Here is a 26,689-nt window from a genome sequence, read left to right as displayed (position 1 = left end):
CGGCACATACAAGTGGTGTACAACCAAAATATAAGTTGGTTTAAACATATATTGCTATATCTCATGATCTTACTTAGTACTTTTAAAGTTAATTTCAGAAAAAATTTGACACAATGGTATCCGGCACATACAAGTTGGTGTACAACCAAAATATAAGTTGGTTTAAACATATAGTGCTATATCTCATGATCTTACTTAGTACTTTTAAAGTTAATTTCAGAAAAAATTTGACACAATGGTATCCGGCACATACAAGTGGTGTACAACCAAATCTTCGACTCGATGAACTTGTCATCGAGTTATATTCCAGTGTTGTTCCTTCATTTCTGATTAAGTTGCAAATTAAAGGTCTGGATTCAGAGAGAAGTGTTAAAGTTATCAAAAAAGTCACAAGAGATTTCGAAGAAATGACACAATTTAAAAAAGTCGAATGCATCAGTATGCTTGAAGCTGTTCAGAAAGGTCTGAAAAATGATACACTTGATCCCAACATTGTTTACTCAACATTAAAAATATTATTGCAAAGAAAACATTTGATTTAATAAACATTTAATTTATTATAATTAATTTTTTATTACAGTATAGTAAAAAATGCTAAGTAGTAGGATATGATGGGTTATGTGACTTTTTTTGTAAACGTAAGAATTCATACAATATTGAACGATTTTGTATCATTTTTTTTAACATATGAAGTAAAAAACGTATGATTCTTACGGTTTTTATTCTTACGTTTTTGAATAAATCAAGATTTAAAAATTTTCAAAATTGTAAGACATTTACACTCAGCCCATACATAATGAAATAAAAAATAATTTTTTAAAAAAATAAACTTTAAAAATTCATGTCTTACATTTATGAATAATTTATTTTTTTTATTTCGTAAGAAATGAGTGGATCAAGATTCGTAACCGTCAATCAATTAATGAATGCTCTTTCACCAATTCTTGAAAATGTTAAACAAGTAGATGTTTATTTCGATGATTATGTAGAAAGTTTATATTATAAAGGTAAACATAATATTAAACCTATTGCTTTTGCATTTGATAATAAATTAATTGAAAATGCAAAAATTTGGGAATTAATTCCGAATATTGAATTTATAACAAATATTAATGATAAATGGTTTAAACGAATTCCAACCACAAAAGTTCTTTGTAAATTAATGATCAAAACTGAGGAAAAAGAATTTAACGGGTTTAAATATCATCCAAATAAAGTTTCAGAACTAGAAAATGAAAAACTTCAGAAAAAATTAAACGATAGACTTTCAAATGATCGTATTGAAAAAATAAATAAACTAGCAGAAGTTGCATTTAATAATGAAATATTTGATGAATATAACCTTGAACTCAGTGATGGGCTTTAAGGACCCGGGCTCAACGAGTCATGATTTATGAAATCAATTATTTGATTTATTCTTTCTTCAATCTCTTCTATTCTTTTTGTTAAATCATCTATTTTCATTAATGAGGTGATTCTTGATTGAGGAATAGATTTCAAACTAACCACTCCTTTTATTTTTGAAATTTTGAATCCATCAACTTTAAACATTTTATTCAATTTACACGTTGTCAATTCTTCAAATAATTTTTTATTATTAGCATAATAGTCATTAAATTCTTCAACAGATGAAAAAATTTTTATTTCAGTAATTGGTTTAACAACGTTTATTTTTTGTTGAACATTTCCACTTTCATTTATTTCATCCTCCTTTGTTTCATTTATTTTTAAAATCGGTTTCATTTATCATTAAATAAAAATTAGAATATAAGTGATGAAATATATTTTTTAATTAATATTAAATCAGAAATGGCTGCAGGATTCTTTAAAAAATTATGGGATGGAATTAAGAAAGCTGCAGGTTGGGTTTATAAAAAGGTTATTAAACCTGTTGCAAACTTTTTGGCACCAGTAGCGAAAACGGCAGGAACTATCATAGGTGGAGTATTAGGTACTAAAGCAGGTAATCCGGCGATGGGAGCACAAGCAGATAACGCAATTGGTGGAATTGCTGAAGGAATACTTAATAAAATAGGAGGTAGATAGTGGAAAAATAAATAAATATTATTTTTATCTTAGTATCGGTTGAAGTCTTTGATAAACTTTTTCTCCTTTATTTAAAATTTCTCTTATTGGGGCAGCTTTTGGTGTTATTGATTCAGCAACGTCACTAATTGCTTCTTTATTCTTAAATATCCAATTCGCTCCTTTCTTCATTGTTTCCCAAACTTTATGCGCTCCTCTTTTTACTTTATCCCACAGTTTCTTAAATATACCTGCAGCCATAGTTGATTATTTCATTAAAATTAAAAATTCATTTTCAACTTTTAATTTTGATTTTTTATTTAATAATAAATGACGACTAACTATTTGGTGCCAAACACTAAACCGATTAATGGAAATGTGTTTCATTCATTCGAAAAGATAAATGAAATATTCGCAAAGAATGACGGTAGAAGATATTATAGAGAACTTGAAAGTTCATGCTATGACTCCGATGCTCCATATTTTGATGATAAACAAACTCATTTAAGAATTACAAATCCGGCTCATGATGTGAACCAATTAGGTGACACATATATTAAACGCAAAGTTAAAGCAACTCTAGTTTCAAATAAAGCTTTCACATGTGATGCCGCTTTTAAATGCATGCGTTTATTCGTTGGTTACAAATCATCAAATCAAAGCTTTAAACAATTAGAAGTAGAAACCGAAAGAGGTGATGCTGGTTATCTTCAGATGGATTGCGCCCGTGAATCTTTCGCATTTGCAACATATAAACCAAAATCAGAAAGGAAAGTTAAAAAGTTTGTTCATTCGTTATATAATAATGTTCAAAAATATGATAACTCAGTATGTGGTAAATATATTGACCCTTCAGAAGTTTTCAAGAAAGCAAATGAAGAAGTTGATGTCACTTTTGATATGATTATTCCAGTAAATGATTTGTTAGCATTTCAGGCGTTCGATGATTATCCTAAATCATTTGGTGAAATCATTCTTAAATATTATGTTTTCAGGGATACTTTAGTATTTTGTCAGGTTGACCCGTTAAGAGTTGCTGATTTACAAAATTACGTTTATGAAAAGATAACTGATGAAAATTATGAAAAGATTATGAATCATGTTTATAAATATGATCGCAAATTCCAACAAATCGGACTTCCTGCCAAATTAATTACAAGCTTAGCCGCCACATCTGCTGACGCAACAGTTGATGACGTTATTATTTCATGCACAAAGATGGAAGTTTTAGAGGATAAATGCATTACACCAGGATACGGTTTAATTGAAGAATCAGTTAAAGCAATACCACGTTTATTCAGTAAGGAAGATCCATTCATGATTCCAGCTCAACATATTGACGTTCGTTCACTAAATGGAGGTTGCATCACTCCTGAAGGTATTAGCTCAGATTTCTCATACGCTCTTCATAATGTTACAGATGTTGTGTTAACATTTCCGAAGAATGCAATGCAAAGAACAGTTTTAGAAAATCCAATGCTTCGAGGTCTTCAGGTCACTATAGATTCCAGAAACTTCCCCGATCAAGCGATGACCACAGTGGGTGACATATTCTTTACACGTATGCTTCAAGCTTCTGATTTAGATGGAGTGAATGAATGCACAGAAGAATACGAGGACTCATTAACTAGACCACTGAATGATGATAATGGCACGCCATTAGCTAGAACATGGAAAAGACCAAACTTCATTCTTATGCACTATTCCAGTTCAACGTGATGGAGCGGGTATATTCTTTGATGGATTAGAAACTTTCAATTCACAAGTTACAGTACAAGTGAAAGCTTATCCAATCATTCAGGGTGAAAATGACACTTACTGTTCAAAGGTGACAAATCCTCCTCAGGTTTGGTTTACTAGGACTACATATTGGACATGGACACCGGATGAAGGTTTGAAATATCATCCAACAGGTACACCACCACAGTATAGAAGTTCATATGATGAAATATTGATGAATAGAAATGTTTAAAATTATAAATTTATTTTTGATTAAATGGATTTCAATTCTGAAGAATTAGCGGAGTATATAATACATACGTAGATGATATGATTAATGAAGCATTGAGTGATAATAGAAATGCTCTATCTAAGGAAAAATTAATGAAAATTCCATATTCTGAATGTTACTTAAATTCAATCACTGCAGCAATTGGTAAACAGAATAAAGGTAAAACATTAACGATATTAAAACAAATTATCATTATTGCTAACACTTCCCCCCATTCACATGTGTTAATTTATATCAACCGTTCAGGTTCACCTTCAGATGATACATTTGAATCTTTAAAACATTTAATCAAAATTCCAATTATTTATTTATCACAAGAAGAAGCAGAAGATTATTTAAAAAACTTTTTAATGTATAAAGAATTATATAATACAATCAAGAAGCAAGGATTAGAGGATAAAATTATTGATAAACAACGGATGAATTATTTGAAACACTTTCTATTTCAAATTTTGATAGAGAATTTTTGCATTCACTAATTTTTCTAGATGATGCCGTGAAATCAAAACTAATAACAAATGAGAAATCATATTTTAATCAGTTATTAACTCAATGTCGACACATTCAGTGTTCATTCTTCATGGCTGTTCAATACTTCAAAGCATTAAGCACAAACATTAAATCAAATCTATCAACCCTTTTCATTTTCAGTGGGTTTAGTCGTCAACAGTTGAACGTTATGCTTTATCAAGTGAATTTACCAATGAGCATTAATGAACTTTACACACAATATCAACAATTAGGAGAACATGGAAAATAATAGTTGATTTAAAAAAAGGATGTGTTAAATTTGATTAACTTTTTATAATTAATTTTTATTTTTTATTTATAATTAAACATGACAGAAATAGCAAATCTTCTACAGGTTCCATTAAAACAAGGGACAAACAAAAGGGTGCATATAATAGAACTATGAAAGTTCCTGATGGAATGAAAGAATTAGTTCATATTGTTGCTGGTCTTCAAAAAGATGTTAAACAAATGAGAAACGTTTTAACATTACCAGAAGCTCAAGCATATGCCAAACGTCATGGTCCAAATTGGGAAGCACACGAAGCAGACATTACGGGTCCAAATGGAAAACCTGATGGTATAAATGAAGTTTTCGTTACTGATGGTCAAGGTAATATTAAAGTCATAAATGGTTATAAATTAACTATATCTGATTATCCTAAACGTAAAGCATATAATGAACGTTATCCTATGCAATTTGATGAAAATGGAAAAGCTGTTAAACAATACATTGGAGAAGGTGAACATGGTCCAATTAATTCATACCGTCATAATCCATATTCTTATTTCAATGAAGAATTAAATGCTATTGAAGAGGGACCGGATGGATTACCACGATATTCTAACCAGTTTGATGGTCAATATGCAAATATTAGACCTGAAATTTCAGCTAAGAAATTCTTTAAAGTTGCTTTATTCGATCCAGTTTTCGCAAATGTTAAAGATGAACTTAAACAGCAATTCCAACCAATTATAGTAGCAAGAATTGCATCAGGTGCTTTATCTCAAGCATTCAAAGATTTAATTAAGAAACCATTATATCAGCAACGAGGTTTAACTTATGATTTAGTTAAGGAATCAGATAAAAGAAAATTTGAGAAATCAAATGATTATAAGAATGCAATTAATGAATATATTCGGTCTATTAATTTCGATGAAAATGCTAAAAATCAACTTCATGAACAAATACAGGGAATAATAGATTCAAAAGTTCCAGCAAAATAAAAGTTTAAATATATTTTTTTATTCGATTATAAATGAGAAGACGTTTCACTAGTCAAAAGAACACTAACGCAAAAGCAGAGATTACGGTTGGTTATAACGTAAATGATGATAAATCACGAATTATTCAAAATGTTAAAGTTAATGTTAGCCCCGAATTAACAAAGTCAGCAACTCAACCAAATTTATTAACTCGTGACTTACCGAAAAAGGAGGAGGAGCAAAATAAAGAAGATGGCGACCCAATCATTTTATCTGAACCCGGTAAAGAACCTGTTGGAATCCCCACATATCCAACATACCCCCCACCTCTTTCATCAAACATCGAGAACCCAGGAATCTACGATTCCAGTCGCAATGCGCCATATAAAATAGACATTAATTCTGAATTAATGAAAATTTACCGTGATATAATAACTGATAATTATGATTCAATAATAAATTTAATTGATCAATCCGGTTTAATTATTTTACCTTATGAATCATTAATTCACATTATCGCCATTCTTTGTGATGTTCAAGATTCAGACGTTAAGATTCAATTTTTCATAGATGATGAGGTTTCATGCTGCGGAACAGTTGCAAAAATAAATCCTATAAAGGATATTAGCACAATTAAGATATCAAAGAACGGAACAACAACTGAACTTCATTTAACATATAATGATATTTATAATAAAATAGTTGATGAATATAAAATATCACTTGAAAAATTCTTTGTTAAGGCTATTTAATATTCAAGCATTAACATTATCGAATAATAATCCTTTGAATCATAATCGATAATAATTGACCTTTCACCAGTTTCTATCGTTTGTTTTATTTCTTTTTGTTCCCCACTATCTGGATCGGTCATTGTAATTGTTTTTGTTATAGTATCGGCTTTATCTTTAACTTCAATCTTTTTTCCATCAGGATATTTAAACCAAAATTCCAAAAATTCGATATTGTCAATCTGTTCATATTTTAATCTATCAATTACATTTTTAATACCATCTGAAAATCTTATGAAATGGTCATTATATGGGTTTGATTGAACTAAATTTGAATGAAGTGAAATATAACCCGATGATGAATATGACATTGACTCATATTTTCTGAAAACACTAAAATTTATAACATGAATGAATTTCTTATTCGTTGAATTTATGAATTCTTGAGGTAATCTTATTCTAGTTTTATTTATCACTGGAAAATAACGCTTTACCATATTTTTAATCGTAATAAAAATGTCAATTATCAATATTATTTCGAATAATAGCTGTGAATTAAATTTAACAGTTAGCGGAATTTATAATGTTACTCTCGTTTCTGTGAGTGGTAAATTTAATCCCATTCTTTTAGACCCTTCAGATTATATATCATTTATTAAAGATGACCATGGAAAAACGTATGATATGTATATAAATAATGTGATCACGAAATGGGATATTAACACGATTTTAAGTTATTTAAACGAATCATTTATCATATGGTATGAAGAAAATTTTAAATCAAAACCGATAAACTTTTTGAACTTGATGAAATAAATAACCTTATTAAATTTCCGCTGAAAATTAAATTTTGTACTCCTCATCTTCGTTCATTGTTGGGGATATTAAATTTTGAAAAAGATGTTGGGGATGTTTTGTATTCTGACACTGGTTCCAATTTCATTTTAATCAAATGTGATAAAGTTAATACCCCAATGAGATTTTCACATCAAACATTAGACCCTAACTCTTACCCATCAATACAAAACATTTTATCCATCAACTTAAACACATTTTCTTTATCATATCCGTTTCAATTATCTGGGAATTCATTTATTCTTCATTCAAAAGATTTATCAAATATTAAATTTAGAATAACTGACCTATTTGATTGTGATTTAGAATTCATGAATGAAATATTATGGCAATTTCAAATAAAAATAGGTGATGAGATAACAGATTAAATATTTATTTTTTAATCATAATAAATGATTAAACAACAGCAACCACAGCAACTTAAGGCACAGACCATTACATACGCCACATATGCATATAATTCAAAGACGGCAGAACAAACGCAAAGGTTGAAATATGGAGATTTGGAGATAGTATTGAAAAATGACCATTTCGAATTCGTTTGCAAAGGTGGTGCAGTGATATCAAATATAAAAGAAATTTTATTTATGAATTCAAAAATTAAAGGTATAACGGATGATATAACATCAATTCCACCAGAAGAACAAAGATATTACGCATTAAATGCATTTCCTAAAGTTTTGAAGATTGGAAGATTTAATTTAAATGAGGAATTCATAAAAGGTTTCCTAAATGACATAATGAAGAAAGCAGATAAGGAATATGTGGCTAGTGGGTTAGAGAAGAAGGCAGATAAGGAATATGTGGATAGTGAGTTAGAGGAGAAGGTAGATAAGGGACTTATGGCTAGTGAGTTAATGAAGAAGGCAGATAAGGAATATGTTAATGAAAAAGATAATGAAATTATAGAAAGGGTTGAATGGTATCATGAACGGACATCAAAGATTTTAAAAACTAAAGCTGATACAGGATGGGTTTCAGGATGTTTAGACCTTAAAGCGGATAAGGAATATGTTAACGATGAGTTAGAGAAGAAAGCAGATAAGGAATATGTTAACGATGAGTTAGAGAAGAAAGCAGATAAAACTTATGTTAATGAAGAAATAAAACAATCAGAGGTCTATTTTACTCCGCCATTTTTAAATTTTATGAAATCATCAGATAAAACCTTTGATATAGATTCTTTTGAATGGATATGTTTCGATGGAGTGACCATGTATTTATTTTATACAGCTGGAGTGCTTTATTATTTTAAAACAAATGATTTTCAAAACTATGAATCATTTACTCCATCTTTGAATCCTGATACACGAAAGCCAATCATTAATCCAAGAATTTTATATGTTGAATATAATAACGGTAAATTTATGGGAATGATAACGGTTGAAGATGATTTTTGCCCTTGTTATTCATTCGATTGTATCCAATGGTTCAAATGTAATTTAAATCAAGATGCTAAATTTAAATATCCAAATAATCCTATTAGATGTGAATAATAAATGGGTACTAATTTATGAAGTCAATCAAATTTTCATTAGTGAGGAGGATAAATTATTATATGTTTAGTATGATGTCATCAGATTTGAAAATTGATTATACAAGTAAGTGGTATTACATTAACAACATGTATTTTATCCTACAAAATGATAAAATTTATAGATCATCTTCAATATCACAAGGTCAATTTGAACAAATTTTTCAAGCTGATGGAGACATTGAAGCTTTATGTTATGGATCAAATGTTTATGTTCTCGTTTCAGGTGAAATGGTCTATTCATATCCTGTAAGTTATAACAGACATATTTATTTATCACAGGATTTATCAAATTGGGAATTGGTTTATTCATTCACTCCAAAACTTACTCGAAATTATAGATTTACAAATTTATTTTATATTGATGGGTATTTCATTGCTTTAGGATGTGGTGATTTAGTAAATATCAGTAGTGATGGAAGAAACTGGTCTGAAATCACAAAATTTCAAGATGTTAGAAAAGCAATTTTCAAAAATAATATACGTTAATATTGATAACAAGACCAGTTTTAAATACTCACCCAAATTCAATATTATATAATAAATTCAATATTCATAATGGATTAAATACAATTCTTGAGATGATTTACCCCATTGGTTCTATTTATACGTCAATGAACTCAACAAATCCAGCAACAGTTCTGGGTTTCGGTACGTGGAAGCAGATTGTAGATAAATTCCTCTATTGTGCGAACTCTTCAAAGCAAACAGGAGGTTCGAAGAAAATTAAAGAAGCAAACTTACCCCCGCACACTCATACAGGAACTACAAACTTTTCTGGCGACCATAGTCACTCATTAAGAGACCATCCATTATACAACTCAGAATATTATGCTGGCAATGACGTTTTATCTCCAGATTATAACCATGCAGCAAAAAAGACTTTTCGACCAACTGAACCAGGAGGAAATCATTCACACACTTTCACAACAAATCCAACAGGTTCGGGTGAAGATTATATGCCACCATTTATGACTGTATTCGCATGGTACCGCATTTATTGAATGAACTAAATATATTTTATGTCTGTAATTAATTAGGTAATGAAGTAATGGATGAACTGCAGAAATATATTTTATCGTTAATGTTTACGTTAATGTTTACGTTAATGTTTACGTTAATGGTTACGTTAATGGTTTCAGGTCATTCAATAATTAATTATTTTTGAATAACTGATGAGGTCACCGGGTCACCGGGTCACCAGGTCATTTAACTTCTATGAAAAAATGTGACAACATGACATTTTGACAACATTAACGGAAATATGTGTTATCGTAATGGTTTCGTTAATGGTTTCGGGTTATTCAATAATTGTTTATTGAGTTTTGGATGAAAGAATACGGTCGAGCCAAAAGTGGCTCAACCTCAAAACGAGCATTTTATGAGCTTATTAATGGTGTTATGAATGAATTCAGTCCAAAAATAATTAATTTCATTAGTTTTAAAATTATTTTTATTTTTTATTTTGTATGTAAAGACAATAATGTCAGTCGATGCAAAAACATTCACGAACAAATCTAATGGCGAAACATTCACAAAAGGCACTTATAACGGTATTGAAGTCTTACGTAGAGACAAGGATGGTTACATTAATGTAACAAAGATGTGTCAGCAGTTTAGGAAAGACTTTAGAAAGCTGTTGGAAAATAAGTCCTGGGAAGAGTATTATAAGGCATTTTGTGAAGAATATAGCAACCGCCGGAATTCCGACGGTTGGTTTTTATACAAAATTCATGCGGGAATTCCTGATGAAATCAAACAGGTTAGAGGAACGTATGTAGACCCAAGACTTATAAACTATATAGCAATGTGGGCTTCTCCAAAATATTGCATAGCAGTTGGAAAAATTATGGACTCCATAGACAAGAAAGTTCATGAGAAATTAGATGAAGAAGAACTCGAAGATACAGTAGAGAATGCTAAACATTTGTTTGAAGAAGAAGTTGGAAAAATGTGCGAAAAACAATTAGAACATGAACGTGAGATATGTTATGGTTATAGAGATTCTCCATACGAACTAGACCAATGGGAACAAGAAGATTTAAAGAGAGAATTTAGAGAATATGAACTCGCTAAGATAGCATTTGAAGCTGCAGAAAAGAAGTTAAAAGTTTGGGGTCGTTTTGTACAAAAATATTGTGAGTAAATGAACCATTTATTTTTATCATAAACGACCAGAAATATATTTTATCGTTAATGATTTCAGGTTATTCAATAATTAATTATTTTTGAAGAACTGAAGGGGTCACCAGGTCACCAGGTGGTCACCGGGTCATTTAACTTCTATGAAAAAATGAGACAACATGACATTTTGACAACAACACAGGAGGATGGCAGTTATGACTTATTTTTGAAGAACTGAAGGGGTCACCAGGTCACCAGGTGGTCACCGGGTCATTTAACTTCTATGAAAAAATGAGACAACATGACATTTTGACAACAACACAGGAGGATGGCAGTTATGACTTATTTTTGAAGAACTGAAGGGGTCACCAGGTCACCAGGTGGTCACCAGGTAATTTAACTTCTATGAAAAAATGAGACAACATGACATTTTGACAACAACACAGGAGGATGGCAGTTATGACTTATTTTTGAAGAACTGAAGGGGTCACCAGGTCACCAGGTGGTCACCAGGTAATTTAACTTCTATGAAAAAATGAGACAACATGACATTTTGACAACATCACAGGAGGATGGCAGTTATGACTTATTTTTGAAGAACTGAAGGGGTCACCAGGTCACCAGGTGGTCACCGGGTCATTTAACTTCTATGAAAAAATGAGACAACATGACATTTTGACAACAACACAGGAGGATGGCAGTTATGACTTATTTTTGAAGAACTGAAGGGGTCACCAGGTCACCAGGTGGTCACCAGGTAATTTAACTTCTATGAAAAAATGAGACAACATGACATTTTGACAACATCACAGGAGGATGGCAGTTATGACTTATTTTTGAAGAACTGAAGGGGTCACCAGGTCACCAGGTGGTCACCAGGTAATTTAACTTCTATGAAAAAATGAGACAACATGACATTTTGACAACATTAACGGAAATTTGATGTAGTCCAAAAATAAAGTTAGTTTTAAAATTATTTTTATTTTTTTATTCCTATATAAATGACAGCAACAAACAACAGCAACAGCAACAGCAACTATATCGTTTCTGATGAAAAAGTTATTGATTCATTAGTTGAGGAATTAGTTGTGGCAGAAACTAAAACCCTCAACGAAAGAATTGGTGAAAACATGATTGATTTACATAACTACCTCAAACATGATGGAGGAAGAGGAAGGAAAACTGGTACAGCTTTATTAGTAAATAAAATTTCAAATTTAACGATTATAGATGTTGATATCAATAAATCGTACAATGATGAACTTAAAGAAACAGTTAGAAAAGACATTTTATCAAAACTTTCGGATAAAGATGTTATCGTTAAAACTGCATCAGGAGGTCTTCACATTTATTGCAACACTAATTTCTTCTATTCAACCTCGAACAGAATGATTAAATGTTATTCCTGCAATGATTATGATATTGATATCATGACTTCTATTGATGATTCAAAGCGTTCATTAGTGGTTATGGCTGATTCAAGAGTTCGCAAGAATGCAACAGAACCAATCAATACATACTCATTCATTCGTGGAAGTTATGATTCAACATTAACCAGAACAGTGAATGATATATTAAATGATTTGAATATTAAGGTAAGAGTTGAACAGAAGAATGAAGAAATAAAGAGTATCATGAATGAAAACAAAGATGTAAACATTGACGATAAACTTGCTCAGAGCATAGTTGATGGCATCTGTGATTTTGAAGTACATAATGATGGTGGAAACATGAATTTAGAAAAAGAAATAACATTATTCACACTGTTTCAAGCTATTAATTCGTTACCTAATCATTTAATTAATGAAGCATACGACAACGTTTATAACTTCTGCAATTTAACAGAAAATGCAAAAAGTAATTTTGAAAAAGCACGTAGTAGATATGCATATTTAATGACTTCTCCATTTGTTTTGGTGAAGATTCTAAAACTATATCAAAAGGAATATTATGATGAATATGTTTTACCTTTATTACGTAAGCCAAAAATAACATTTGATATCAAACTTGATGACTCGTTTTTGATAACAGATATTAGACGCAAGGCTGAAAATCATCAGTATAAAAACAGTTCTGAAGTAATTGAGGATTTATCACGTGTAATCCGTTTTGTAGATTGTGGAAACAAATATTTCATTCAAAAGGACTATAATATCCACGACAAAATGAATCAAATATCATTTGTTCTTCAGTCAAACATGAAAGAGTCACTCAAAATGATTAAATTATTTAAAGAAGAAGGTAAAACCATAACAGCATGGGATGTACTACTAAATCAATTGTCTTCATTAACCGTTAAGGGTGTTTGCTTTAAATCTGATTCCCCAGATGTTTTCTCAACGTTTCAGGGTTATAAATACAACATTCTTGAAAAGCCTGATTACTCAAAAATTGAGATGTTTATGGATTTCATTAAAGAAGCCATTTGTGATAATAACGATGAAGTGTATAAATACCTTCTCGGCTGGATTGCATCAATGATTCAACATCTTGGAATCAAGAATGAAACAGCAATTATTTTGAAAGGACTTCAGGGAACAGGTAAAAACAGATTTACAGACATTATTTCTGAACTTCTCGCTGGTTATTCATGTAAAAACATTACTGAAATAAGTGAGCTAACGGGTAATTTCAACTCAGTTGTTGAAAATAAAATGTTTCTTGTACTTAATGAACTCAAGAATGTAGGTGAAGACAGACTCGCAAACTTCAACGCTTTGAAATCAATTATTACGGATAATGAGATTAGAATTAATGAAAAGAATCAACCCAGAAGAACTGCTCAGAACGTTGCAAACTTTATTTTCGTAACTAATAACGTCTACCCTGTCAAAATTGAAGTTGGAGACAGAAGATACGTAGTTTTAAGAGTTAATGGTAAATTCAAGGGTCAATTTGATTACTTCAAGAATTTAATGGATTCATGCACTAAGGAATTTTATGATAACCTTTTAACATATTTTATGCAATATGACCTTTCATCATTTAATGTACGAATCATACCGATGACTGAAGCCAAACAAGATTTAATCGAGTTATCAACAAATCCTTTAGATGAATGGATAAATACACATTATGATGAATTGTGTGCAGGTATGACGTGTAAAAATGCTCTATTCTGCAAACCATCAGACATGAAAGACAAGAATTTCCAAATGAGCATTAAGGATAAATGTGAAAGGAAACAAAGAAAAATAGATGGTAAACAGACATGGTATTATGTTTTGAAAGAAGAAATGAAAGGATTATATAAACAAATTGAACCAAACGATAATGAGGATTCATTTACTGACGATGAAATACCTGTGAATGAAGCTTTATAAAGTATGATTTGAATTTATTTTTACATTAATCCTTTCATGATTGTTGTCAAAATGTCATGTTGTCACATTTTTTCATAGAAGTTAAATTACCTGGTGACCACCTGGTGACCCGGTGACCCCTTCAGTTATTCAAAAATAATTAATTATTGAATAACCCATGATTGTTGTCAAAATGTCATGTTGTCACATTTTTTCATAGAAGTTAAATTACCTGGTGACCACCTGGTGACCCGGTGACCCCTTCAGTTCTTCAAAAATAAATAATTATTGAATAACCCATGACTGTTGTCAAAATGTCATGTTGTCACATTTTTTCATAGAAGTTAAATTACCTGGTGACCACCTGGTGACCCGGTGACCCCTTCAGTTCTTCAAAAATAAATAATTATTGAATAACCCGAAACCATTAACGATAAAATAAGTGATAACAAATTTTTATTTTTATCATAAATGAATACCCCACAAGCTCAAAATTTATCACGAATCATAACAAGGGAGGAAATGATAAAAATGATGCGAGAACTTGCTAAAAATAACAAACCACTAAAATTGAGAAAATGTGGTTATGCAGTAATGATGGAAAGAGAGATGTTGTCGAAGAGGAATAAAAATTAAATTTGGATTGAGTTTAAAAATTCATCTTTATTAAATTCATCTCTTCCAATCAATTTATTTATTCTATTAAATTCTTTTATTTTTGCTTCACTCAGTTTAATGATTGAACGATAAGTTTCTAATGTTTCGATTATTTCTTTATCGTTTTCAACCCCACCACATTGCGACTTCTTTTTGTAATAGCATATTTTTGATTTAATTCTGTTTAGTTTCTTTTTATATTCATCGTCTGGACTCTTGACTGCTTTGTTGTCACTCATTTCTTACGAAATAAAAAAAATTAAATATTATTTAAATATAATGGAGTAATAAAATAAATCGGAATTTCTATTAATTTATTGTCAACTTCAACTAATGCATTGCCGTTAATATATCTAACAAATTCAGCTATTGTGTCAAATCTTCGTCTTCTTTTTGCCATTGATTTATCAGTTTTTCCATAATCGAGATGAATCAAAACTTTATTCCCTTGTTTAAAATTCATGAGCCCCGAATTAATTTGTTCACGTTTAACATCATTCAACCTTTCCATTTGCTTTCTAATATATTCCCATTCTTTTGAAATATCATTTTTCATTTCCACTGGTTTCATGTTTATAGTTCTATGCCATGTATTATTGTAATAATATACTAACTGTTGTATGATGGAGTCATGATTTCCATCCCAGTATATCTGACCGTTAACCCCTAACGCATCTCTAAGAGTTCTCATTACCGCATCAACTATTTTATTATGAAACGTATATGGAGAGGATGAGAAGTAAAAATTAATTTGTGGGAAATAATGAATCATAGTTGCCTGAAATCCTTTATCACCATCACCCCTGATATTATCTACTCTTTCATGATCTAGTAAGTATTGAATAGCTCTTCTTGTTTCCTGTTCTGTTTTCCCTTTCACTGGAATGCAATATAAATATCTAGTGTTAATGTTAATGGCAAATAAATAAGTAACTTTTCCTTTTGAATATTCCAGATGATCGATTTCGTATGAATATGGATATGGAGCAAATGAAGGGCGACTAAATTTTTCCTTTAACGGTTGAATTTTTGGGTCAATTGGTTTATTTAATATCTTGAAATCCTTTTTAAAATCTTTTTGTTTCTTTAATGTTTGAAATGGATATAATAAAGTGAATGATGAAGGATTAACTGAAGGAGGAGGAGGTACTGTCGTTGGAGGTTTTGGTGTTGTAAGTGGTTTAATTTTATCTGCTTTGATTTTGGATTTCATTCCCTCCTTCATTAATTCTGGATGTATTCTATTCATTTGTTTTAAATATGCTGTATATAAAGGTTTGATATACTTTCCCGCTTCGAGTTTATGTTGAAGGATGAATTCCAAAAGTTGATCTTCATTTAAAAGTCGGGCTGAATATGGTTTAACTAATGAATCATAAATTAAAGCTTGTGCTTCATTTATGGTCTGAATGACCTGGGCGTTTTGCACCTTTGTTTTTTGCGGCTCAGGATTATATAATTTATATAATTCATCAATATCTTCTTCTGTTAATACTTTATTTTTGAAATCTTTCAATTGTTTAAGTTGCGATTTAGTTTTTCCCTTTGCATATTCATTATTTTTAATTTTGTCTTTAATTTTAGAAATTATTTTATCATGATATTTCAAAATTTCATTTTTATAATATGGATAATAATAACCCATATCATCGCCCGTTATATTGTTATCATATTTTTGGAGATATGCTTTTAAATCATAATAATCAAGAAAATTTTGATTAAATACTAAATCATCAATCAATCTTTTTAAATCTGTGTTATTCATTTATATAAAAATAAAATAAATGTTTAAGGGTGCCCATCATTCAACGGTTCCTTTTGTCTCTTCTGTGGCATTTCATTAAATAAACGGCATACAACATCCATTTTCACAACATACAGCCTTAGTGTGTGCTCCTGTTAATGCAGTCTTACCGATTGTTAAGCGAGTCATAGACCCGTTTTTAAGTTGTAAATTAATATTCTGACCATCAAATATCAATTTATCATTTATTATATCCAAATAATTTTTAGGTGTTAATTGTTTATTTTGTCGTAAACTAACACCTTTCATTTTTTGTGCAATCTTTTTAAAATCACTTCCATCAATTGAACCGTTGAATGATGTATAACATTTAGGGCATAAAGCAACCATGTTATCACCTTGTTTCTCAATTGCTAAACCCAATAACTTCTTCTCATGTGCTTTTTCTTCAGCTTTATTCTTTAATTTAGGTTTAAATTTCTCATCAAAACAAAAGAAATCAAAAGGTGCGAATTTGTAAATGTTTTTATCATAAAATTGTTTATCAGTAACAATTGCTTGAAATGCTTGAGTGTTAGGAAGATTTGGGTCGCCAGCGATTGCCCAATAAGATGAATCAGTATCACCTTCAATGAAATGAAAACGATTAACATTCATGCATTTATACATAAAATCATAAATGAAAACCAAATACCAGTATTTAGCATTATCTAAAGTGAAGAATGCCTCTTGTAAACATGTATCACATCTATAAAATCTATCTTTGAGCATCAGTTGATATGTATCCTCTCCTATTTCTCTTATGTTTTTAAACTTATTTGACATACATGCAACGCGTGCCTTCTGTGCATTCATTATTTTAGTCTTTGCGTAATTTTGTGTATTCATTGCATCGTAACCATATGATCCATTAAGTGAAATCTTGCAAAATAAACTTTTTCCTTTATTTCCTTCTAATTCAGCCTTTTGTCTTTCATTCATAAATTTGTTCGCAAATTCATTAAAACAAGTGTTTTTCGTAAATGTTAAAATTGATTGAATGTCATCGATGATAAAATGAAATCTGTCTATTAGATACCAAAGATAATAAGAAGAAAATGGTTGATATTGGTTGTGTGTTGATGCTAACTGAGTTAATTTCCTCTGTTTCTGGTCAACTGGTAGATTGTTTGATTTCATGTAATTATACATAAAACTGCCAATTGTTTTTTCATCTGTGATAATATCTAAGTTTCTTATTATCGGTAAAAAGTTTATGTAATCATTAATGTATTTTTCATCAATGTGACCCTTTACTTCAGCCACGAATAAGGTATTTTTCTTCTTAATAATTCCCAGTGCTTTTGCTTTCTTTGTTGCTGTATCACAAATGATAACACCATTCAATCTTCCCGGCATATACATTTTATGGTCAGTATATTGAATGAAATCATGAGGATTAGATGAAAATGATGAAGGATATAATGAATTAAAGTCAACACCAACGAAATGAGTCATAATGTTGGTGGTGTCCTCATTTGATACAGTTTTAGTTTCTGGATTATATGAAAGTTTATTAATGTGCGTGATTCCTTTAAGATTAACACGATGTTGAACATTTGATAGACCACCAGTAATTCCATTACGGAGAATGTGATAAGCTTCAACTGAATCTAAAGTCATTGGTAAATTATTTTTTAATGCATAATTTCTTAAATTGATTCTTAAACGTTGAACATCTTCATCTTTATTTGATTTTACGACATTGCAATAACAACACATTAACTGACAATTTTCTTTGGTATGTGGTTTTTCATTATCGATTCTATCCAATGTTGGTTTATTTGCATATGTAAACGCTTTACCACACATTTTGCATTTAGATGAAAGGATTAAATCGTGATAGTATTGAAAATCATCCATTGAAACATTGTTTTTAGTATCCCTTTCTGCTTTTTCATCTTGTTTCTTATATGATTCAATTTTATATTTCCAATACTTTTTCGTTAATTCAAAACTTGATTCTATCTCTTCTGGATATTTTCGTTAGGATTAAGTCTTTATATGCTAAAGCGTAACGAATCATTGAAGCATTCGATGATAAAGAAAGATTATGAAGCATGTCAATTTTATAAACAAATGTTTCTTCAATAATTTTATCAATTGGGTCAATCATAATTTCAACATCTTTATTGCAATAATGAATAAAATATTCTAATCTATTCTTAAAATTTTTAGCATCATTGAGATATATTTGATAATCACTATCTGATATAGTTTCTTGGTTAATGCTGAATAAAATGAATCTTGAGTGAATGGTTCCACTTTATATAATTCTTCTTCGTAATTTCCCATGTGATGAATTGATAAGGGAAAAAGGATTTAACACGTGATTTATTGTTTCCGAAATCTTGAGTGAATTGGTCTAATGTCCCACCCGCTATATAATTTCTGATGTCAATAAATCTCAATTCATATGGAACGTTTGTTTTCTTTACAATGATTTGCTTAAATTGTGAAGATGAACCCAGCATTGATTTTATTTTCCATTTTGCAGTGTTTAAATCACGAAGAATTAAATTTAAATCAAACTTTCCCGAATTAAAACCTATGATATTCACTTTATTGAATTCCTCATCTAGAAGTTCTTTAAATGCTTCCTTCTGTTTTTCATTTAATGTATGGACAAAGTCCCCGCCGTTTGGTCGTTCGACTTCATTAATTCTTCATATTGTTCAATATTTGATTTAGCAACTAATGAACAGGTTGAAAATAAAAACTCAATCCAATCAGAAATAAAAGAATCACTCGAAGTTAAGCAAAAATTCCTCGTATATGTTTTATCATTTAATTTAACCGTTGATGATACCATGAATGGTTTTAAGTAAGCGTTCAAAGTTGCACACTCAGAAAGTTGTAATTCTTCTTTAGTCTCTAATGTTTCAAAGTCAAAAGTAATATAATATCTTGTCGGTTGATAATATTCCTGCAAATTATGAGCTAATAACCACTGATATATCTTCTGTTTCGTAATATGTGGTGCATATGGTTGTGTGTCTTTTGCAATTGAACGTCTTGAATTAATCTTCCATTATTTTCTTTACATTTCTCACAATGTTTAAAAATCTTCTTTGGTTTTTCCTTTCTGGATCATCACGGATAGAATAAACTTCTTCTTTGCAAAAGGGGCAAAACTTTATATCCTGTGAGTGCTTCAACGTCTGTTATTCTGTCAGCGTGAAGTTTTCCACATGGACTCTGTGTTAATAAAATATTTACTGTTTCAAATTCTGGATCTATCATTATTGATTCCACTAATGGAAAGTCTACCTTATTTATGTCCACGTCTTCTGGTTGAGGATCACAATAATAAAAATCAATATTAACGTTTAACATTCTTGCTAACCTCTCACTTTCTGATGAAATGTCAAACCTTCATATGCATCTATTGCTTCATTTAAATAACTTCTACGAGTTTTAGGATTAACACCATCAGGAATGTTATAGAAGCGTTTAAATAACCTTCTACCTTCTGCTCTTATTTGATTATCATTCATTTTAGCTGTTCCATTTTTGTTCATTTATGTAAGAATAAAAATTAAAAAATAAAAATAAAGTTTATTTTTTTAAAGTCCGAGACTCAGAGAGTCCAGGGCTAAAGTCCATAAAATGAATTAAGAACACATAAATTTTTATCATCTGCGACGTGACGAATACATTTTAATTTACTCAAGAATGCGTACCCTGATACATTAAATCTAATTCCTGTCTTATTTAATTTCACAACTTTGAAAAGGAATGTATGAATAGCTATAAAATGATGAGAAGATGTTTTATGGGTTGCTTCCATTTTTTCTGAAATAAATGAATAAATATAATGTTTATAAGTTTTCATATCTTTTATGTTCTTAATAACGAATGGTATAGACCTTTCAACTTCGTCTTCCTTCGGTGCTGTTCTTTCATATGAAACATTATTGGTATCTTCAATAATGAAACCACAATCGCATAAAATTTTATGTTCCAATGGTTTCTTTTGATATTTTATCTAATAAATCAAAAACTTTATCAACACCTGTACATTTATTTAAATAATAATTGTGTAAATATCATGGTCTTCTTTCTTAATCGTATTTGTTGCATATGTTACATTTTTCAGTGCTTTTTTGAATTTTTCAGAATCAAGAGGAGGTGAAAGTAATATACATGGATAATCCCCATCGTCAATAAACTGAAGCTTATGTTTATGAATAAATTTTGTGCCTTCTTCTGAAAGTGTTTCGTCAATATCACCATCTAATAAATTTTTAGTAGATTCCAAAAAGTAATTTTTATATCTTTCCTCATGTGATTTTTGAACTTCTGATTCTGAAGCTGGGATATTCATTAAACCCTCTACTTCATTCTCAGCATTTCTCAATTCCTTAATTTTTTCATCTATTTCATTTCTTAATTGTTCCAATTTCTCAATCTCATCGTTATAATATTCATCTTGTTTAATTTTTTCTTCAAAATATTCAGGAGGTGTTTCAAGGCTCTCTGAGCCCAGGTCCTCTGGACCATAAAGAGGAATATTCTCCTGTTTTTCAACTTTTTTGGGATATAAATATCTCATTATAGCCTTTTTAGTAATTGGTCCGTTATATTTAAATTCATTCAACAATCTGGAAAACTCTTTCACATTCTGCATATATGTTGGATAAGAACCGTCTCCAAAATTTTCTAAAATATTTTCTAATTCTGAATTAGTGAACTTTAAAGATTTCAATGAATTAGTTGTTATACGAGAAAGGGACAGACTAGCCCATTGTCACTTTTTAATTTAGCAAATGAACGCTTATGGAGTGGAGTTTTTGGGTAAATCTGATTTGCTTATAAATGAAATAAAATCAAAAGAAACCATATTGGCATTATATTATGCAAAAATAAATGATCTTACTTAGTACTTTTAAAGTTAATTTCAGAAAGAGTGGGGGACAAACTCGCCCATTGTCACTTTTTCATTAACCTTAAACTTGTAATTTTCATTATTTTTAATTAACCTTATTTCTTTCCCAATTCCTGATTTATTTTATTCACTTACTATTAAAAGTCACATTTTAATAAAATATAATAATTTATTTATAGCATTTTTTACTATACTGTAATAAAAAATTAATTATAATAAATTAAATGTTTATTAAATCAAATGTTTTCTTTGCAATAATATTTTTAATGTTGAGTAAACAATGTTGGGATCAAGTGTATCATTTTTCAGACCTTTCTGAACAGCTTCAAGCATACTGATGCATTCGACTTTTTTAAATTGTGTCATTTCTTCGAAATCTCTTGTGACTTTTTTGATAACTTTAACACTTCTCTCTGAATCCAGACCTTTAATTTGCAACTTAATCAGGAATGAAGGAACAACACTGGAATATAACTCGATGACAAGTTCATCGAGTCGAAGATTTGGTTGTACACCACTTGTATGTGCCGGATACCATTGTGTCAAATTTTTTTCTGAAATTAACTTTAAAAGTACTAAGTAAGATCATAGATATAGCAATATATGTTTAAACCAACTTATATTTTGGTTGTACACAACTTGTATGTGCCGGATACCATTGTGTCAAATTTTTTCTGAAATTAACTTTAAAAGTACTAAGTAAGATCATGAGATATAGCAATATATGTTTAAACTAACTTATATTTTGTTGTACACCACTTGTATGTGCCGGATACCATTGTGTCAAATTTTTCTGAAATTAACTTTAAAAGTACTAAGTAAGATCATGAGATATAGCAATATATGTTTAAACCAACTTATATTTGGTTGTACACCACTTGTATGTGCCGGATACCATTGTGTCAAATTTTTCTGAAATTAACTTTAAAAGTACTAAGTAAGATCATGAGATATAGCAATATATTTTAAACCAACTTATATTTTGGTTGTACACCACTTGTATGTGCCGGATACCATTGTGTCAAATTTTTTCTGAAATTAACTTTAAAAGTACTAAGTAAGATCATAGATATAGCAATATATGTTTAAACCAACTTATATTTTGGTTGTACACCACTTGTATGTGCCGGATACCATTGTGTCAAATTTTTTCTGAAATTAACTTTAAAAGTACTAAGTAAGATTCATTTATTTTTGCATAATATAATGCCAATATGGTTTCTTTTGATTTTATTTCATTTATAAGCAAATCAGATTTACCCAAAACTCCACTCCATAAGCGTTCATTTGCTAAATTAAAAAGTGACAATGGGCTAGTCTGTCCCTTTCTCTTTCAGAAAAAATTTGACACAATGGTATCCGGCACATACAAGTTGTGTACAACCAAAATATAAGTTGGTTTAAAACATATATTGCTATATCTCATGATCTTACTTAGTACTTTTAAAGTTAATTTCAGAAAAAAATTTGACACAATGGTATCCGGCACATACAAGTTGTGTACAACCAAAATATAAATTGTTTAAACATATATTGCTATATCTCATGATCTTACTTAGTACTTTTAAAGTTAATTTCAGAAAAAATTTGACACAATGGTATCCGGCACATACAAGTTGTGTACAACCAAAATATAAGTTGGTTTAAACATATATTGCTATATCTCATGATCTTACTTAGTACTTTTAAAGTTAATTTCAGAAAAAATTTGACACAATGGTATCCGGCACATACAAGTTGTGTACAACCAAAATATAAATTGGTTTAAACATATATTGCTATATCTCATGATCTTACTTAGTACTTTTAAAGTTAATTTCAGAAAAAAATTTGACACAATGGTATCCGCACATACAAGTTGTGTACAACCAAAATATAAGTTGGTTTAAACATATATTGCTATATCTCATGATCTTACTTAGTACTTTTAAAGTTAATTTCAGAAAAAATTTGACACAATGGTATCCGGCACATACAAGTTGTGTACAACCAAAATTTCATATCCCTAGTTTTACATTTATGTTTAGTTTTATTTCACCTAATTTTCAAAGATCATAATTGAATTAGATGGCCAAGCTATTCAAAACACGACCAAGCTTATCAAAATAAGATCAATATATTCAAAATTCTTTATTCTTTCAAATCATTTCATTTTAATGCAGATCCAAGATCACGAACTCACATATATCGAGTTGCTTAAGTATGGAGTGCAACAAGAAATCCAAGCAGGTTGTAGTTATTCATATAAAACTAGGAAAGAAAGAAATCAAATCCAATTTAATTGTAAGTGGCCGAATTGTCCATGTCGCTTCCTTGTTGATACACTTCCGATGACAAGTACCACATACGAAAAATGTATTAACACCCACAATCATTCTGCCCCTTTTCCAAACAAATCACAACAAATTACATCATATTTTTATAGATCTTATTTAACAAGATATTTTGAATCAAATCAAGACTGTGTTTACGCACAATTAAGGTGTTTCAAAGATCTTAATATCCCATTTGATAGTGGGATCATTCCGGAAATGTTTCAACAAGAGATTTCGAAGAAATGACACAATTTAAAAAAGTCGAATGCATCAGTATGCTTGAAGCTGTTCAGAAAGGTCTGAAAAATGATACACTTGATCCCAACATTGTTTACTCAACATTAAAAATATTATGCAAAGAAAATTTGATTTAATAAACATTTAATTTATTATAATTAATTTTTTATTACAGTATAGTAAAAAATGCTATAAATAAATTATTATATTTTATTAAAATGTGACTTTTAATAGTAAGTGAATAAAATAAATCAGGAATTGGGAAAGAAATAAGGTTAATTAAAAATAATGAAATTACAAGTTTAAGGTTAATGAAAAAGTGACAATGGGCGAGTTTGTCCCCCACTCGTATTATATTTTTTCTCATGAAATGCTATTATGAGACAACCATAAAAAACCATATGTTGTATTTTTATAATTTGATTGATTTTTTTTACTATTTCATTAATCTTTTATGAATAATAATTATTTTTAATATATGTGCTATTAAAATTTCAAATTTTGACTAATATATCTAAGTTATCTGAACGAAACATTTAGAAAATATCATACTTACATTGAAATAGCAAGTAGAGCATATTAATAGCAAGTTTCTTGGCTTTATATCTATCATCTATTGTTGTTTGATCAAACAAAATTCACTCTATTATATGGTGTCAATTAATTAAAACAATTTTTAATAGTTATTTATTTAGTGCGAATAAGTGCAAACTCATAAATGAATAACTTAATAGTAGAAATGAATTATCTGATATAAATCTCACATTTTGTCCATCAGAAATACTTTAATTGCATACGCATAACTATTAGTAATGTTGCATGCTAAGTTCGGTCAACGATAGGAATTGAGGGGAAATTAATCATCGAGGAAGTACGATTATGTAAAGTAAAAAATGTTGTGGGATTTTTAATATTGTATATAATTTTATAATAAAATTTTTGTGAGACATTTTAAGAAGCACATATAATTTTTTGAATTTAAAAATTAAAGTAGTGTTGAATGAATTTATTGATTAATTTAATACGGATATTTCTCAAAATTAATCAAAAATAGGTTTTCAGAGAACTTTTGAGATATCTTTTCAAAATGTCTTTTTGAAAATATATAAGTATTATATCAAATTGAAAAAAGGTATTTATCAAAATTCTAAATTCTTAATAAAAAATAACTTTTCAGAGGATTGTGATTTTGAAAGCATGAGTAATAAGTAAAAAATATCTACGATTTTAATGAGGGAATTGTTCCTTATAGGTATACATTCTAACTATATACCTCATAAGGAACAATTCCCTCTTGATAGCTGGGAAACTTTCTCTGAATAACTTATCATTTGGAGAAAGTTTCCCAGCTATCTATTAGAAACTAAAGGCTGTGAGGCACTAATATATAATCAGTGCCTCATAGCCTTTAGTTTCTTATTAAAAACGAGAAAACTTGTTCGAAATGATAAACAATTTCGAACAAGTTTTCTCGTTTTTAAGGAGGGATTGTTCTTATGAGGTATACAGTATGAATATATAACTCATAAGGAACAATTCCCTCTTGATAGCTGGGAAACTTTCTCTGAATAACTTATCATTTGGACAGAAAAATGACACTTACATGGCAAAAAATAGAGCCTTACTTTTGAGATACTTCAAGATTGAAACTGAATCTTATGAGGCGTGATCTTGAATCACTACCTCATAAGGTTCAGTTTCATAATAAAATTTGTTGCAATTTGTTATTCTTTTGCAATTATTTCTTATAAGATTTTACATCTTTTAGCGGGAATGTTTTTATCATGTATATATTATAAATATCTACACGATAACGAACATTCCTCGCTAAATTGCTGAGAAACTTTGAGGAAATGTCGAACAATTTCCTCAAAGTTTCTCAGATTTATATAGATCACTAGAGTCCCCTAGGCACTGATTCTGGTTCAGTACCTAGGAGGCTCTAGTTCTCTAACGAACTGATAAAATGTTTTTAAATTTTTGGATATTGCTACCTGTGAAGCCTGACTTCAAGTCAGTACTCACAGGTAGCAATTACATTGAAAGATGGGAGAAACTTTGTCGAATGTTAAACTATTCGGACAAAGTTTCTCACATTTGTAGTGGAGATGGAAGGCTTTGAGGTATATTGTATTAATATATACCCCAAAGCCTTCCATCTCCACTTGAAAGTGTCCAAACTTTGGGTTAATACTTTGCAATTAACCCAAAGTTTGGACACTTTCTAGAAGGAATTGGAGGGTAAGAGATATACGTTCATATGGTATATCTCTTACCCTCCAATTCCTTCTTAAAATGGGAGAAACTTTGTCCGAATGTTAAACTATTCGGACAAAGTTTCTCCCATTTTTTGAAGGAATTGGAGGCTATGAGATACTGATGCAATGTCAGTAACTCATGGCTTCCAATTCCTTCCTAAAACTCATAAAAGTGGACATTACATGCATATAAAATTTGACATGTAAAGTCCACTTTTTGTGAGCGGGGATTTGACTCCGTCAAATCCCCTTT

At 29.9% G+C, this 26,689-nt stretch overlaps 7 protein-coding genes and 5 pseudogenes across 12 annotated transcripts, besides 7 other annotated features; 8 read left to right on the top strand and 4 right to left on the bottom strand.

The window, feature by feature from the left end:
• Positions 1–597: part of a mobile genetic element that runs on past the window's edge.
• A 1,212-nt stretch (positions 598–1,809) lies between these two features.
• Positions 1,810–2,046, top strand: TVAGG3_1060280 (N-acetylmuramoyl-l-alanine amidase family; the record flags this gene model as incomplete). The annotated part of the gene is made up of 1 exon (XM_001299690.1): positions 1,810–2,046. The coding sequence occupies one exon, from the start codon at positions 1,810–1,812 to the stop codon at positions 2,044–2,046; it is 237 nt and encodes a 78-aa protein (XP_001299691.1).
• A 24-nt stretch (positions 2,047–2,070) lies between these two features.
• Positions 2,071–2,286, bottom strand: TVAGG3_1060270 (uncharacterized protein; the record flags this gene model as incomplete). The annotated part of the gene is made up of 1 exon (XM_001299691.1): positions 2,071–2,286. One exon carries the CDS (start codon positions 2,284–2,286, stop codon positions 2,071–2,073), a length of 216 nt encoding a protein of 71 aa, XP_001299692.1.
• A 69-nt stretch (positions 2,287–2,355) lies between these two features.
• Positions 2,356–3,283, top strand: TVAGG3_1060260 (annotated as a pseudogene). Its single transcript has one exon. A coding segment is annotated over exon 1 (928 nt).
• An 851-nt stretch (positions 3,284–4,134) lies between these two features.
• Positions 4,135–21,463: a mobile genetic element.
• On the top strand, positions 4,875–5,773 carry TVAGG3_1060250 (annotated as a pseudogene). Its single transcript has one exon. A coding segment is annotated over exon 1 (899 nt).
• TVAGG3_1060240 (uncharacterized protein) lies at positions 5,806–6,504 on the top strand (the record flags this gene model as incomplete). The annotated part of the gene is made up of 1 exon (XM_051255987.1): positions 5,806–6,504. One exon carries the CDS (start codon positions 5,806–5,808, stop codon positions 6,502–6,504), a length of 699 nt encoding a protein of 232 aa, XP_051081561.1.
• On the top strand, positions 7,731–8,775 carry TVAGG3_1060230 (annotated as a pseudogene). The gene has a single exon. A coding segment is annotated over exon 1 (1,045 nt).
• Positions 9,487–9,876, top strand: TVAGG3_1060220 (keratin-associated protein family; the record flags this gene model as incomplete). Its single annotated transcript, XM_051255986.1, has 1 exon — positions 9,487–9,876. One exon carries the CDS (start codon positions 9,487–9,489, stop codon positions 9,874–9,876), a length of 390 nt encoding a protein of 129 aa, XP_051081560.1.
• On the top strand, positions 10,356–11,018 carry TVAGG3_1060210 (uncharacterized protein; the record flags this gene model as incomplete). Its single annotated transcript, XM_051255985.1, has 1 exon — positions 10,356–11,018. One exon carries the CDS (start codon positions 10,356–10,358, stop codon positions 11,016–11,018), a length of 663 nt encoding a protein of 220 aa, XP_051081559.1.
• On the top strand, positions 12,466–14,319 carry TVAGG3_1060200 (uncharacterized protein; the record flags this gene model as incomplete). Its single annotated transcript, XM_051255984.1, has 1 exon — positions 12,466–14,319. The coding sequence occupies one exon, from the start codon at positions 12,466–12,468 to the stop codon at positions 14,317–14,319; it is 1,854 nt and encodes a 617-aa protein (XP_051081558.1).
• On the bottom strand, positions 15,675–16,720 carry TVAGG3_1060190 (annotated as a pseudogene). Its single transcript has one exon. A coding segment is annotated over exon 1 (1,046 nt).
• Positions 16,796–18,196, bottom strand: TVAGG3_1060180 (DNA/RNA polymerases family; the record flags this gene model as incomplete). The annotated part of the gene is made up of 1 exon (XM_051255983.1): positions 16,796–18,196. One exon carries the CDS (start codon positions 18,194–18,196, stop codon positions 16,796–16,798), a length of 1,401 nt encoding a protein of 466 aa, XP_051081557.1.
• On the bottom strand, positions 20,678–21,293 carry TVAGG3_1060170 (annotated as a pseudogene). Its single transcript has one exon. A coding segment is annotated over exon 1 (616 nt).
• Positions 21,464–21,645: a mobile genetic element.
• Positions 21,646–22,957: a mobile genetic element.
• Positions 22,958–24,526: a mobile genetic element.
• A 902-nt stretch (positions 24,527–25,428) lies between these two features.
• Positions 25,429–25,748: a mobile genetic element.
• Positions 25,749–25,761: 13 nt separating this feature from the next.
• Positions 25,762–26,689: part of a mobile genetic element that runs on past the window's edge.

This window comes from Trichomonas vaginalis, chromosome I (genome assembly GCF_026262505.1).
Source record: "Trichomonas vaginalis G3 chromosome I, whole genome shotgun sequence".
Taxonomy (NCBI): Eukaryota; Parabasalia; order Trichomonadida; family Trichomonadidae; genus Trichomonas; species Trichomonas vaginalis.
Note: the sequence above shows the minus strand (reverse complement) of the source record. Positions and strands in the feature narration are given on the sequence as shown.